Consider the following 16,603-nt stretch of genomic DNA (forward strand, 5'->3'; position numbering starts at 1 on the left):
AGACTGATCTTCTTTCATTAATTTTATGTCAGTTGTTTTCATCAGCCCATTTGCCTCAAGTAGAAAATATTTTAGTCTATTAAATCATTGCGCTTCGTGCCGCCATTATATCAACTCAAATTTATTACCCGACCGGTTGAAACAGCGGTGAAGGAGCGTCCCCCTTCCCCCGTATGTGATGCCTCTGCCTAAGGGGGGGGGGTAGGGACTGGAAGTGTGAAAACGTTAGGTATGCCCTTTAGGTTTAACAGCGACGATATGTTGCTGATAACATAATTATTCGTTGTTTTTAATTAGTTCAAGCCACATAGTAATCATAATGTCTATCAACTTTATATATTGTTTTTCTTTTATAGGAGAAAGATTTGCTGGAGAGAGCGGAAGTGATGTTGCAACAAGCAGAGAAATTGGGCTGTAGGAGCTTTGTCACACCTGAAGATGTTGTGAATGGAATTTATAAACTGAATTTGGCCTTTGTTGCGAACTTATTTAACAATCATCCTGGTTTGCATAGGGACGAGGGAGAGGTCATTGAAGGACTGGAAAATATAGAAGAAACTAGGGAAGAAAAGAGTAAGTACAAAACAATATGATATATCGGCATCAGTGGCGGTTCTGGCCTCTCTTGAGCCCGGGGCAAAATCTTTATTAGCCACCACCACCCCCACCAAAGTTTTCATTGATTAACAAATATTTTATTAAAGTTAAAACTTATTAAATTTGGCCTACTTACTTTGTATCCAAGAAATGGTGATGAAGATGTGGCAAAAATGAAATTCTCGAATTCAATTTGCTTATACTTACTGCCAACTGCGCCATCTACTTTATTTTAATAATAATAAAATCAAAACATTACAAAATGATTGTAACTATTAGATTTTTCCTTTTTGAAATTGTGCACCCTTAAAATGTATGCACCTGGGGAAACTACCTCTCTGCCTTCCCCCTCTAAAACTTCCTATGATTGGTAATACAAGTGGAAATTCGGTATTTCTCAATTACTAATGCTAGAAAAAAAGGAAAATGAGCTCAGTCAGTTATTGAAAGGGGAACATAAATCTGCCTTTATGACTGGTCATTTCTCCATTGTACAGTCGAAGTCAGTTGGTTGAAGATCTTTACAAGAAAGTAAAACTATTTTGTTTTTGTGGGAGGATTAGCGATATACTTGTGACAACAACATCGATGAAGTTCCTCCTAGAAATTCTGGTTACTTCGCCAGAAGTTCTCTTGCAAATTTGCCAAATTTAAAATCCTTTTCCCTTCGGGAACCCTTGAGGAAAATATAGCTAAGAACCTTTCTTTGTGCAGTGTAGGACTCTGGCAGTTTTATTTTGCAAATTTTCCTAATCGCAAAACCTTTTTCTTTGGGGAATCCTTGAAGGAAATGTAGCCAAGAACTTTTCTTCGTGTAGTGTAGGACTCGGGCAGCTTCCTTTTATGACGAGTTGCTACCGGTTGTAGTAGCAGAGGTAATAATATTGGCTAATCCTGGTTGTAGTACTACTGGTTGTAGTTGCAGAAGTGATAATATTGGCTAATACTGGTTGTAGTACTAGTGGTTGTAGTGCTACTGGTTGTAGTAGCAGAAGTAATAATATTGGTTTTTAGTAATATTGGCAATAATAATTTTAGCAATAATAATTTATTAATAATAACATAATTTAAGTAATATTAGTAATATTTAGTAATAATATTGGCAGAAGTAATAATATTGGCTAATACTAGTTGTAGTGTTACTGGTTGTAGTGCTACTGATTGTAGTAGCAGAAGTAATAATATTGGTTTTTACTGGTTGTAGTACTGCTGGCTGTAGTGCTACTGGTTGTAGTAGCAGAAGTAATAATATTGGCTAATCCTGGTTGTAGTACTACTGGTTGTAGTAGCAGAAGTAATAATATTGGCTAATCCTGGTTGTAGTACTACTGGTTGTAGTTGCAGAAGTGATAATATTGGCTAATACTGGTTGTAGTACTACTGGTTGTATTGCTACTGGTTGCAGTAGCAGAAGTAATAATACTGGCTAATACTGGATGTGTACTACTGGTTGTAGTAGCGAAAGTAATAATATTGGCTAATAAAATATAGTTAACTATATAGTAATTAAAGTTTTACTTTAACTTATATAATATTAAACTATATAGTTAAAGGTGTTGATGAGACATTTTTATAATTTAAGATGGTCATAATGTTTAGCATTTTCATGTAATTGTCGGTGTCCTGAATATCTATATCAAGATTTAAGAAAACGAAGATTATGATATTTTCAGTAAGACTTAAGAAGCGTTGTTTTTACGCAAAAAAGAACTAAGACAGAAAGAAACGCAAACGAACTCTAAGTGATAGGTGGTTTAAACTATTTCAAGTTGAGGGGGTAAAAACTGAACGTTTATGGTAATTTTACGTTTAAGAAAATACCTCCATCCTTTCCTTTCTAGATTCCATCAGCGGTAAGGCTATTTTTGTTATCTGTAACATCGTGGGATATAGTAGTGTTTATAGTAGGAACTCTGTGAAAGGAGAATATTGAAAATGGGCTAACCCTATAATGAGACAGTGAACATGGAAAGAAAAAAAAACTGTGTAAATAATAAAAAAAAAAACGAATATTTTGGCTTCACATCCAAAAGCCTTTATCGATGGAAAATAAAATGCGAAACAATGAATAAAGCTATAAGAAAAGAATAAGAGAAAACTAAAAATGAGAAAAAAAGAATAGCTGCAAAAAATTATCAAAGATTTAAAAAGATGAGAAAAGGCACAATTGCTATATAAAACAAAAGAAAGAAACACACTTAATTAATTATACGTGTTGTTTTTAGACTTTTAAGTAGACAGAGTTGTCTCCTGATACAAGAGTATAAAAATTTTAAGAAAAGACGAGCAGAGTAAGCAACAGTAAAGGTGTTTATCTTCTATATAAATGTTTACTTACCAAAGTACTTATAAGCAGGGCCGTATCCAGAATCTTTTTCTTTGGGGGGGGGGGGGAGGGGGCGAAAAAAAACTAAAAATGCATGACAAGCTCGTTTATATGCCTTTTTGTTGCGTTTTTACGAGTCGGTCCAACATTTTGGGAAGGGGAGTTCAAACCTTCTAAACCCTCCCCATGGACACGGCCTTGACTGTAAGTAATGTTAATAATTCTAATGTCAATGATGCTACCTCAGAGTTTTAAATGTAATTAATTTCATAACTATGAGCAGGACTGTATGACATAGTCTGCACTTAGCTTGAACGCTCTACACTAAGTGGTAGTGTTTCAACGATTTGAAAAGCTTTCAAAATGTTTCTTAGTCTGTGCTTGTTTTACAAGTCCTTATTTTTATAACTGTAAAATTAATTAATCAATTTATTGTATGCTTGATTAATTATGAATAAAATTACATCTTAAAGGAAAAGAACACGCTAGAGAAATATGACACAGGTAAATCACACCTTGCGGAAAGCTTGGGTAAGCGCGTGTAACGATCCGGGACTTGCCATAGAATCTTGAGCGACGTTTTGACTCGGTGTCTGAGGGGAAGAGGTTACTTTCCTACTTATACTTGTAATGGGACCAGACAAGGACGCCTTACCCGGCATCTAGACGACTACATATGGTTGACTCCCATTTGTCACGATGTTGTGCCAACCGGAGCCAGCAGCTCTCCCACTTTATGCCAAATCTTCGAAATCTGCCAATGGGGTCTAGGCTGTTTTTGGCAGCTGCCTACCAATTCTTCAATTGACCGCCACGTCGTCTGCGCCAATCTAGAAACGGGGCAGTTAGAAGCGCTTACTTTATGATGCGATCATTGGGTCTTCTAAGGACACGGCCAAGCCAACGCAGCCTTTTCCGTTTGAAATCGCAGGGGCGGTTCGATTTTACAGCAATGGTGGCGCATATCAACATTTGAGATTCTGTCGGAGTATCGAATCTTCAGGATTTTTTATAGACAGCGGTGGTCAAAGACCTCCAAATCATGGAGATGAAGCGGATGGGGAAGAAGTTATATCTGTTTCACCGTTTTTGGCAATCACTTGCCGGTTCCGAAACCACATACTAAGATATAAGTAGATACTTGCCTGTAAAATATAGAAACTACCTTCTTCAAATCATTTTGTTTATTGAAAAATTTATATCTGTTCTATTATAAATCTTATTTATAGTAGAATCTCCAGTTTGTACTCTGACGAGGACTTTCCCTGTAAATCCACAATGCGCTGTAATAGTTACCGTAATGATATTCTTTGCAAATATTACGATGAAAAAGCCAATAATGGCTTATGCCACTCACAAAGCATAAGATTTAACAGTGAATGTTAGTTCTAAAGCAAATAAACCATGTCGAACACCTTACATAGTTTAGTTCCTTACATTTAGTTATCTATTTTTTTAATAGTTAATGACAAAACTGAACCAACATCTTTAAAACCTGTTTATTTGTTTGATTTAGTTTTGTTGGAAAACCAGTTTGACTTGCAAAAAAAAGAAGAAAAAAAAAAGATTAGGTAAAAAATCAAGGCGTTCGCAACTTAAGATCTGGGAATCATTATTTTTTGTAAAGTGTATAACGGGATAGGATAGAAGCTACCAATCTGTTATTCTTTAGTTGATTTTTATTAGTATTGGTACACAAGTATAACGCTCGGGAAGGGAGGTCATTACCAATCCCCTGGAAGTTCTGGTGTCAGTTGGGGATGGGGCATGTGTCCGCCTTATTTCTCTTTCCACACCCTTGATTTTGGAACATTATTTTTTATACCATTGGCGTGTATATACCATTGGCAGTGACGTCAATTAGGAAGGGGGGAGGGCTATCCCCCTTTACTTCGAAAGAAATATATTTCGCTCCCCTTCCTACTTCTAATTTTTGTGAATTGACGCCATTGACTGGGGTGGATAAAAGCTAACAAAAACACTTTTTTAGACCGTAATTTTCCCTTGTATGGTTTGCGACCATCACATGGGGAAAGGCAATCCCCCCGTACTTCCACGTGGGAGCTTGCAGGATAATCTTGATAGATAGGGAAGAAAGAGTAATGAGAGAAAACAAACTTATTGGTTGGCTAATGTTGACCATTTCGTTTTGATTTTCGTTTTATTTCAATTTTTATATCATGCATTTCGTTCCGATTTTGTTACTGCTCTTTGAATTAAGCTTATTTTTGACAAATGACAACCGGCTGGTGGAAATAAATGTCACATTGCCTTAAAAAGACAAATAGAAATCCAGAAAATCTAGAAATCAAAGTTAGAACACTTACGACTTTTGGACTACCCAACACAGTAATTGTGGTTTTTACTAACAGACCTGACTAAGCATGTTATTAAGCTATTTTAGGACTCGAAAGGTCAATCAATTTTGCTGGTGTTAGTTCAATTATTTATCGCGTACGCTAGTCGTGGCGTTAATTTTTCCTCCTCGCAACTCCTTCCCCTTTTTGATCCCATTAAGGCAGTAATTTACTCTTTCACCGGCACCTTATGCAGACTATACTATGTCATGTATCTTTTGATATAAACACAAACAAGGAACACAAAAAGGTTTAAACACAAACACCAGTCAGATAAACTGCTGTTTGGTATTGCCTATCTCTCTTTGGTAACTTCTGCTAAGAGATTGTGTAACGTCCAGTAGGAGTGGTGAGTTTGAATCTTAACTAAGGAAGAAGCCATCTCTAAGGCTTCTTAGAATCTAATGTTTAATGTTTAATTAAATCTAATGTTTAAACACAAACACAAGTTAGGAGAACTACTGCATGAAATTGTTAATATCTGTTTGGTAACTTTCGGTAAGAGATTGTGTAACTTCTTTTATGACGGTGTGTCTGAATCATTTATTAATGAAAGAGAATCATTGACTAAGGACTCTAACTGCTTTAATTGTAAAATACATTTCCTAATTCTTTTTCAGCCTATAGAAATTGGATGAACTCCATGGGAGTTAGCCCACACGTGAACTGGCTTTACAGTGACCTCGCTGATGGACTAGTTATCTTTCAGTTATATGATATTATCCGACCTGGTATTGTTAACTGGCCGAGAGTGCATAAGTAAGTTAAACAAATAGTTAGCAAGTAAGTTACATGATTTGAAATATGTATAAAGAAGGACTTTTCTAAGTAATAAAAGCTAATTTTCATGTTTACGCAAAGTATGCCTGGTGTGAAGAATATAGTTGCGTTTGACCCCATTCTCCTCCATCGAATCTTTTGCCTATGCCAACATATGTTTTGGTATTGGGTGCCTAAAGCCCCAAAGTAGCTTTTTTTTACCTAAGTTTTCGATTCAAGTTTACAAGACTCTATATTTTTGCACTTCAAATTTTTAGATCTCTACTCCAAATTTACATAAAATATACTTGGTACAAAGCCCATAGTAAATACTAATTTAAGGAAAGTAATTGAGGGTGTGGCAAATTTGCCTCCCTTATTCCCTAGATTTTCTTGTCCCCTCCCTAGATCAGGAAACACCTTTTTAGGAACTCTTACAAAAAAACACGAAATTTCCCTCCCCCCCCCTCCCCAAGATATAGAAAAATCCATTTTATATTTTGATTAGAATTTTGTTTTGTTCTTGTCATCCCCCCTCCTCTTACAGTGCTAGCTAATTGGAACTTCTGATTGATTTTCGCCTTTTGTGAAACTTACGTGATTTTTTTTAGAAAACACCTTTTGGAAAAAACTTTTGGAAAACATACTATTCCTAAAAAGTTATCCATACCAAAAAATCCATTTTGTATCTTCATTAGAATTTTTGTTTCCTTTTCATTTCCCTCTTCCTTCCAATGCTAGCTAATTGGAACTCCTGATTGATTTTCGCCTTTAGTGAAACTTAAATGATTATTTAGAAAAATAGATTTTGGAAAAAAAACTTTTAGACTGTAACTAAAACTTTATCGTCAATAGTACTGTTCGTAATGTTGCGCTTTCTTTAAATTGCGCAATTCTCCCAAATCCTACTGGAAATAAGTTAAACGTTTTCAATCTTCAAAAAGTATTCTGAATCACTCTTAAATTTAAAATCTTCGGCAGTTTTTATTGAAATTAGATTCACTTTGGGAAATAAGGCACTATCGTACATTGATCTATTCATACTTTACCCAATGATGGCTATGGTCGAGAAATGATTCGGTCTTGAAAAACGATCTCTACCAACGGTAAAATCTCGTGTAAGTAGTTTTTTTTTGCTGGAAGTAGAATTTCTGACTACTTCAAAGGGCTTTCAGTTCCCTCCTGAGATTTAGTTGGAGTGTAATTCCAGGCATTTCATGAGTGCAGTCATGGGTTATAATCTTTTATCTATTTTTAAAGATATTTTGAAAGCTTAGAAAATCCATGAAAACTTACAGAATTGTACTCGTTTAGTGTAAAGCTTATTAATTATAAATTTTTCAGTGCGGTTTTGTTCAATCTTTTTTTATTTTTATCTTATTATAACAAATGCTGTTGTAGTTAAATGGCTCTCAATAGTAAGTAATATTATTGGTAGCAATTCCTATCTTATATACTGTCTTTATAAGCGAGCAATAATTGCGTATTTTTGTATGTATGAATTTATTTTTCTTGAAAACGGCTCCATATTTTTCCGGGGAAGTTTGTATCCCGAGATATTCTGGCCTAAAAAACGATCTAGATAGGTCAGAAGTTTGAGAAAATCGGCTAAGAGCCTTAATTTTTTTTTGGGGGGGGGGAAATTATGTGTGTGACGTCATTTCGAATTATTTCAGTATTGCAATGACACTATCATACTTGTTACACTTATGTGGAAAAATTGAAGATTTTCATGTATAGAAAAGTTTATATTAAATTACTTAAGAAGAAAAAAACTGGAAATTGCAAAAGTGTTCGTATATATTTTGACAAGGGATTATAACAATTCAAAAACCTTAAAAAAGAAAACCAAAAGTTTGAAGCTTAGTAGAAATCGCTGTTAGAGCTCCTGGAGGCCAATTACTAGGGGTTCTATGATTGGGAAAGTGTTTGAGTTGTGTTTGAAGGATCTTCTTGAAATACTTGACACTGGTTCTAATCAAGTTGGTTTCAAGAGAGGTTTGGGATGTGACCATGCCCATGCATCTTTCAGCAAAGTTATTGAAGAAGTGAGAATCTCTGGTCAACCGCTATACGCCCTCTTGATTGATATCAAAGGGGCCTTTGATAACATTTCTCATGCATCCGCTCTGCTCACTTTAATCCATGCTGGATTGCCCCTAGCTGTCATACGAGTCCTTCGCTCTTGGTATTCTGGTTTAAAGATCCGTATCTGTCCGAGTTCGTCTTCATCTCAGTCCAAATTAATTCAAGTGGGTAGAGGAATTAGACAAGGAGGAATTATTTCTCCTTATATATTCAATTCTTGTTTAGCTACTACCCTTAATTCTCTTTCCTGCTCGTTTGTTTCATTATCTCGAAATCTGTCTTACATTGCATATGCTGATGACATTATCCTTCTAGGCCGGTACAAGTCTAGTCTTGTTTCTAATTTTAATATTTTAATTAATTGTTTAAAAGGTTTGGGCCTTTCTATCAGTTTTGAAAAATGTCAATTTTTTGTTGTAAATTGTTTAGAGGATAATGTCAGGGCGACTCTCGATTGCGGCAATGGTGTTATTTTTCAGTCGTCGCCAATAGTCACTTATTTGGGATTACCTTATGCTGCTTCGAAAAGAGATTTCAAACCAGTCCTGGTTCAGCATGTTCAGTTGAAACTACGCAAGGCATTTGGTCTTTTAATTCGTTTTCGGGGTCTTTACCGTCGGGACGTCCTTGGTCGTATGTATAGCGCTGTTGCTCTGCCTCACGTATTGTTCCCGTCCCTCCTCTTCCGAAATTTCAGACCTTCTGATCTTTCGCCCATTAAAGTTGCTTATTTTAAATTTTGTAAATTTTTACTTGGTTTCCCCCTTTCTTTTAGTAACACTGAGATTGTTTTAAAGCTTAATGTGAAGGATCCTGTAGTCTGTATAAAGAAAAAATATAAAACATTTGAAGATAGGGCGAAAATTCGCTGTGTTGTTAAGCTTACAGGTTTGAACACAACCATTTATATTATGTCAGCAGGAAGGCCCAAAAAACGAAAATTTGCGATTATTACAAATGATGATTCTCTATTTTGTTAAGTGATTACAACGATTCACAAGCCTTAAAAAAGAAAACCAAAAGTTTGAAGATTAGTACATATCGTTGTTAGAAATCGGACTAGCTTCAATAATCAAATGTCTTTGAAAAGAGACAGCATGAAAAGACATTAAATTGTGTAAAGAGAAAAAACTGGTAATTGCAAAAGTATTTGACTATATTTTAACAAGGGGTTACAACAATTCAAAAACCTTAAAAAGAAAACCAAAAGTTCGAAGCCTGTTAGATATCGCTGTTAGAAATCGGACTTGCCTTAATCAAATAACCTTATTACCTAGCCTTTTTTGGTCTGAGCCCCTACCAACTCTAATACGCTTCTATGTCTTTTTTTTTTATTTTATTGGACCTTACCGACGGCGAAACTTCATAGACCATTTTAGACCATACAGAAAATTAATATGAACTTGCATTTTGACTATTTTGAAGAAAAAAAAATGCGAAATCCCCCAGGGAGTATAATTTTCCAAAATAAAGTTTTTAGATGCCCTTTTCAGTGTAATTTACTGACATTTTTTTTTTCAGAAAATTTTCGAAGCTTAGAAAGTTCATGGAGAAGCTTGAGAATAGCAACTACGTGGTGGAACTTGGAAAGCAGTTGAGGTTCTCACTTGTTGGAATAGCTGGTCAAGACATTTCAGATGGAAATCCCACTCTTACATTAGGTAAACAATAAAAGCACCAAAAAGCTGACTATTTCTTCTCCCAGATTAAAATTTACTGTCTCAATTTTTCTTCTGATCTCACTGGTAGTAATATTTTCAACAGTCTCGAAGCTACCGTAACAAAACTGAATCATTTTATAGGTGAAAGGAGCTGATCCAGGAGGGTGGACGTAATGAATTTGCACTAAATTTCAAAGCTGAAGATGTGTAAATGACAGCCTCATTTGCAAAAAATTGCTGGTAATGCCGGTAATTGCTGGTAATTGTTGCTATCATGGATCATACAAAACGTGATACCAGATGAATTATATTCATAACTGGCGACACTGTGCCAGAGTTGCCTGTTACAAAGTACAGTGGCAAAGCCCGAAAATATTTTAACAGAGGCAAAGGCTTCTAAAAACACGTCAAAAAAAAAGAAAATCATGGGAGAAATAAATCCCTCCCCTCCCGCATATACACGTGCCCGAAAATCTTATGATATCCTAAAAGTCATAGATCTACCCTGAGGGGGGGTGGGGGGTAGGATTACTTCTTTCCGAGGGGTCACTCTAAAAAATTTTGTGCACCAGGTTACGCGTGCCAAGTGGGAGGGAGGAACTGTGCCAGGCGTGGCAGAATTGCCGAGCGTGGTGGAACTGTGTCGCAGACGTGGCGTTCCACGTCTTACACGAGATTGCGGGAAGTCAGCATCCCCTCACTTATTTCTTTATCCAAATGGCAATTTATTCTTCTCCCGTGGATCATTTACGTCTATTGACAGTAATGTGTTCTTTCGCTAATTATGCCCAGTTGCAATTTACTGCAATTAGATGCGTCAACATACATGGAAAGTTTAGTGAAAAGATCTTATTAAGTATTGTAAACCTGGGTGATAAGGTTTTATGGTGGCCTAGAATTTATCTACATTTCATTTTTTTTTATTATTATTACAGGCACTTAATATACTTATATAAATGGATTTATTCAACAATAAACACGGCCATAAATTTAAAACCTTGCACTGGCACTTGCACTGGCAATAAACACAGCCATAAATTTAAAACCTTGCACTGGCATTGAGGGATCGATCTCGGTTCTCAATCACAATGTTATCCTTAATATCAGTATTGATTGTTATAAATAGTCTTTTCACTTTATAAATACAGTATATAGACGATACAGTTTTCTATTTAATTGTTACAATACAATACTTTAATGCTGTTATGGATAAGTATTCCCTCTCAATTTTCAACTAGTTTTATTGTTAAATGGTTCAAGCTTAGTATTACCAAGGACAGCGAAAATTAATGCCGTTAGTTTGAAATGGATAAGTGGAAGCTTACGCATATATATCTTTAAAAATATAAAATAATAAAAATAAAATAAAAAATTAGGAAATTAGAAAAAATAAAAACTTTAAAAAATTATATATCTTATATAGCCTATATTTAAAAAGCAGAACAAATAACTTTACTTTTTTTTAGTGGAAAATACCTTAATGTGCTTTTATAGTTTTTGGTGGTAATGGACACCAATTCTAAAAAAAAGAACTTTGTAAAAGAAGTCAGCAAAAAAGCATAAGATGACACATATGGCACCAAATAATTTAAGAAAGTATGGCATTTTTACGGACGAAGAACGTTGTCAAGTTTTGGAGTTATTTATTTATATTTATTTTTGTGACTTAAAATGGCAACACTGGCGGAAATATGGCATTGCCGTAAAACTTCATAATTTTGAAAGAACCAAAGGAAAAATCTAAAAAATCGCAGCTTTAAGTATGAATCAAGGTGACCCTGAGGGGTATTATTTTGATGTCCTTGGTGCTTCACTAGTTTTGCACTATACCTCTAAAGAAAAAAGCATAGAAGCAGATGTGCGTGTAATATTATATTCATAGATATAGCCTATATACATATATAGCCATATAGCCTATATGGTTTTCCAGGAGCATAATGTAGCCTGGGTTCTGAGTAGCCTGATATTTTAATTTCATTGTTCAAAACATAATCATGTAAATGAATGTGGTGGTGATTTTAGTTCTTGTTTTTTTTTCAAGATTTTAACGGTCTTGTCCAAATTTTTGCATAAATTGTCGTTTTTTGTTTTCTTTTAATTTGTCGAATCATGGTGATTGGCTTCTGAAGATCAGTCATAAGTGCTATTTCTTTTAAAGGATTTATAAATATAACATTTATATTTATTGCGTAAAGATTATCTATATTTATGGACAAATTATAAACATAAATATGCAATTATATTTGATATATTTTGTAATTTTTTTTTTATATTTATTATTTACACTTTTATAAATAATTAGTTTATCATTTTTTTAATTTATTCAACTAGATTTGTATTTTTATATTTCTTATGTATTTGAAATATCTTCAAATATTTTTATTTTAGCACTTATCTGGCAGTTGATGAGAGCGTATACACTGTCTGTTCTATCTCAGTTGACAGATCACGGCAACCCTGTTGTTGAAAAGGAAATTATTGATTGGGTCAATAGCAAATTGTCATCTGCTAACAAGCGTAGCTGTTTAAGGTCCTTCCAGGTAGTTTGTCTATTATTATTTCTATTTGTGATAATTGTTTGACATATTCTTTCCGAACCGTTTTATGGTAAAAAACGGAGCGTTAAGTGTGACCCTTAGTAATAGTAATAATAAGTAGAAAAAAACAGAAACTGGAAAGCAAAAATATCGACAGATTTGCCTTTTTAACAAACATGTTCTAAATATATAAAATTCAATATTTTTAATAGTTTTATTATAAAAGATTGGTTAATTTCAGAAGAAGGGGGAAACAACTCTATAGAAGGGAGTTATCTTGATGAAATCATTCTTTTCACAATATTCACAACTTCGGATTTTCTTATGAAGTATGGTCTAGGGTGCAGGTTTATTCTTCGTTGTTGTTTTTTTCTCACTGGGAAAGGGGGGGACTTATTGTAATCGTCAGAAAAATAAGATATGAATTTTCAAGAGGAAGTTTAGGTTCTTTTTAACTAGCATTTCGTGCAAGAGTGCGACAATTTTAGCCCAAACGGAAACAACATGCGACAGAGTGAGGAATCTCTAGCTGATAGTTAATTTAAGGCTATCTTTAGCTAACTATTTTTTATTAAGATAAAACTATAAAATTAATTTGAAGCCTTGCTGAAAGCGTCCCTATCTCCGAGGACATACTTCCGCCTGATGCCGCGTTTCATTTTTAGACATATTATAACCTGTATAAGGTAAGCCGTTCTTACTCACTATAATTTAAAAACTTGACATGAACAAGTCAATTTATTTTATACTTCATTATTTTATGTACAAAATATGTATTCTGCATAGAAGAGAATAAAGGACATGCTTTGAAGAGAATAGGTGGGGGATTCAAAGCCACCGAGAGCGAATCGTAAGCTTAGATTTTTGAACTTCATTAAGTTAATATGTCCTTCAAATAAATTTTAAACGGGTAATTTGTCACCTAACCTTTCTTAATTAGAGGGTTGGTGAGTCCATTAAAATGAAGAATTTTTTTTCACTTGAAGGGTGAGTGAATGGAGGAACATGTATTTATTACCGAAAGGCTTCTATGGCATGGAGTATTGTATTTTGATTACTTGCTTTCACAGAGAGCTGGGGGTTCCCCCAGGTAATTAATATTCGTCCAAAGGACTCCTTGAAAACTGGAAAACTACAACATCAAATTAACTTTTTTGCTTATCAATCCCTTTCCTTTCATACTATGGTAATATAAGGGTTTTTGCTAAGGGATATTGAACCAGGGGTCTTCAAAAACTTAGTCCTTGGACGTTAATTCTTCCGCCAGAGGCACCCCGGATATCCAGGAAGGGCCACCACTCATTCCTAACATGTTTTGCCGGCTAGACGCCTTTAGTAGGTGTGATGAATTGTATTTTTTGTCTTCCTCTTCTCTGGCTTCCTGTGCCTTCCCAAAAATGTGGCTTGCCTCATACAGATAGCATGACCTAAGTAGTACCACCTTCGCTGTTTCTGTTTCTTACATTTGTTTCTGTGGGTTGTGCAATACAGAGCAAATTGTCTCTTTGTTATCGTGGTTTTTCTAGTCAATGATATGCCTCGATCTTTCACATGGGTAATCTTACCCAGGGAAGATTACCTGGATAATGGTAATAAGATTACCATTTTGTGGCTTATACTAAAGCTTTCAAATATACGGTGTTATTATTAGTCATGTACATATTTTTGTGTATACTAAGGACGTCCATGAGGGAGGGCGAGGGGCATCTGAAAATTACGTAAAAGCCAAATATGGTGTGGTATCTGAACAAAATACGAGAGTGGCTTGGCGAGGTCCTTTTCATTTTTAGCTTGAAGGTATTCTCAGATTTTTATTAAACAGTGCAATTTAAACTTTCTTAGCATGGGATGACATCTTGAAGGAAGCATACTGTTTCCCAATAAACTTCTAAGTAGTTTTCTTTGCCTCTTTGCTTCCTTAACGAGTAGTGAGATTACTAAGTTTCTTCCACGTTTACTACAACTGAGGTATCCTACAAACACAGTTATTTTCTTTTCCAACTGAAGGTTTAGAACTCAAATCTGATGGTCAGTTCAACAACTGATTTAAATTCTGTTGATTCAACAACTCATTCAACAACTGATGCGAAGTCATTATTCTCTTTTCCAACTAATGGTTTAGATTCAAGCTATAAAAGAGGTTGGAGAGAACTTTACAATTGAACAGCCTCATTGGTTTCAAAGAATTTTTTCGATCGCCATGCTGGCTTAAGTCGATTGGAGCAAGTGGAGCTCGCCCTAAGAGCTCCACTTTCTTTTCTGATCCTAGACTGCACCTCCTTTTTGCTGGATCTGGTTCGTTGGACTGTACTTTCAAGGTATCTAAATTCTACCACTGCTCTGTTGCTTGGTCTTCGGGCTTTTTTTACCATATGGTATGTCGCTCATTGCTATATATCTTGTTATCTTCAGTCCTAAAAGACTCGCTTTCTCTTGGATTACATCGAGCAGATCTTGCAGACTTTCCTAGTTCGTAACTGGGTGTTTAAGTTTGTCAAATATAAACGAATTTCGATTCGTTCAAATTTTATAGAGTTTTATGAATTTGAATGAGCAGGTATACAACTTTTACAGTTAAATCGTAATTAAGGTTTTAAAAATTAGAGGCTACCCTTTTTCAAATGACAATTGTTTGTTTTTTTAATCTAATTTGCTAGAATCTTTTTTTTATTTCTTAACTGGCTCTTTTAATCATAAACAACAGGATAGTGCTGCCTAAGTAAAGAGCTGTATGGGAACAGTTTGTTATTTATTTACTATTTTTGTCTTAGGCCAGGACATTTTGTATCGATTGGAAATTGAAACGGCCCTTTTTAACCCATTGAAATGGTCCTAATGCCCTTTTTGATAGTCCAAAGTGATTGGAGGATTCCTTTTTTTCAACGTTGTTGAGAGATCCGGAAAGTATGTATATTTGAAGATGGCACCCCCCCCCTCCCCACACACACACACATACACACCTTGTGTTTTCCCGAAATGAATCTGATAGAAATTTTGAAATAGCCATTTGCTGTCTTAGAAACTTCGAAAAAGGCTCATTCGATCGGAAATTGAAGTGCCCTTTTTGAGATTCAGAGTGATAGGAGGCTGGACACCCCCCCCACACACATACACCTCGTATTTTCTCGAAATGCAACTGATAGAAATTTGAGATGGCCATTTGTTGTCATAGAAGCTTCGAAAAAGGTTCATTCGATTAGAAATTGAAAATGCTAGTGCTCTTTTTAACATTCGAAAGTGATTGGAGGGCAACCAACCCCCCTCCCACGTGCACCATTTCCCCAAACATATCAAATTAAATTTTGAGACAGCCATTTTTTTCAACATAGTTAAAAGGTCAGGAAATTATGTCTTTTGAGAATGACAACCCCCTACAGCCCGCAGGGCAAGGGTTGTAAGTCATGGCCTGGCGGCATATAAGGTATATATAGAAAGGGTGATAGTATAAACTTCGGAGGGGGCTCATTTGAATGGTAATTGAAAGGGCTAGTGCTCTTTTTATTAGTCGAAAGTGACTGTAGGGCAACAAGCCCCCCCCCCCATGCCCGTCAGTTTCCCCAAAACAAATATAATCAAAATTTTGAGATAGCCATTTTGTTCAGTGTAGTTGAAAGGTCTGGAAATTATGTCTTTGACAACCTTCATACCTTCTTAAGACCAGAACATAATTTGGACTTCACTGAAAAAAAAATGGGTGCGGAATGTCAGTTCAGTATACATATACCGATATATACTCCTGAAATTTTTAATAATTTTTTTTATTTAAGTTAAAAAAAGTTAAAACATTTTGAACGCATTTTGTTTATTTGAATCGTACAATAAATAACCGAGTCAAACTCAAAACGAGCAAAGAATTTGCAAACAAAGTATTTGAAACCAATTATTTTGAAAACAAAATACGTTAGAAATGTTTTCACCTTTCTTACTTTCATAAATGAAAAATTATCAAAATCTTAGCGAAGAGGTGTCAGTATAGGTCAATTTAACTGACAATCCATGGTCATCTGTTTGTTGTTTTTTTGTTTTTCCAGTAAAGCGCAAGTTGTGATCTCTTCTTTAAAAGGCATAGCGGCTATCAGCTATAATCATATTAATTTTCGCTCGTTTTGAGTTTGACTCGGCTATTTATTGTAATTTCTGTTCGTTTTGAGTTTCATTTATTTATTGGTAGTGATTTGTGGTAGTTTTACGCTTGGAAGATTACTTCACTTTAGTTTTGCTCATTCTTGGCTTAATGGATTTACTTTTCTTTGGAATGTCTTGTGCAAAAAGTTTTTT

At 35.0% G+C, this 16,603-nt stretch overlaps 1 protein-coding gene across 1 annotated transcript in view; it reads left to right on the forward strand.

Moving 5' to 3' along the window:
• LOC136037855 (plastin-1-like) overlaps nt 1–16,603 on the forward strand; it is a gene marked incomplete in the record, with an annotated part of 96,211 nt that overhangs the window by 68,496 nt on the left and 11,112 nt on the right. The window contains 4 exon segments of the mRNA XM_065720702.1: nt 357–573; nt 5,901–6,039; nt 9,649–9,788; nt 12,177–12,328. Of these exon segments, the coding sequence (XP_065576774.1) occupies nt 357–573; nt 5,901–6,039; nt 9,649–9,788; nt 12,177–12,328 (648 nt within the window).

The sequence above is a fragment of the Artemia franciscana genome, chromosome 17 (genome assembly GCF_032884065.1).
Source record: "Artemia franciscana chromosome 17, ASM3288406v1, whole genome shotgun sequence".
In the NCBI taxonomy this organism is placed as follows: Eukaryota; Metazoa; Arthropoda; class Branchiopoda; order Anostraca; family Artemiidae; genus Artemia; species Artemia franciscana.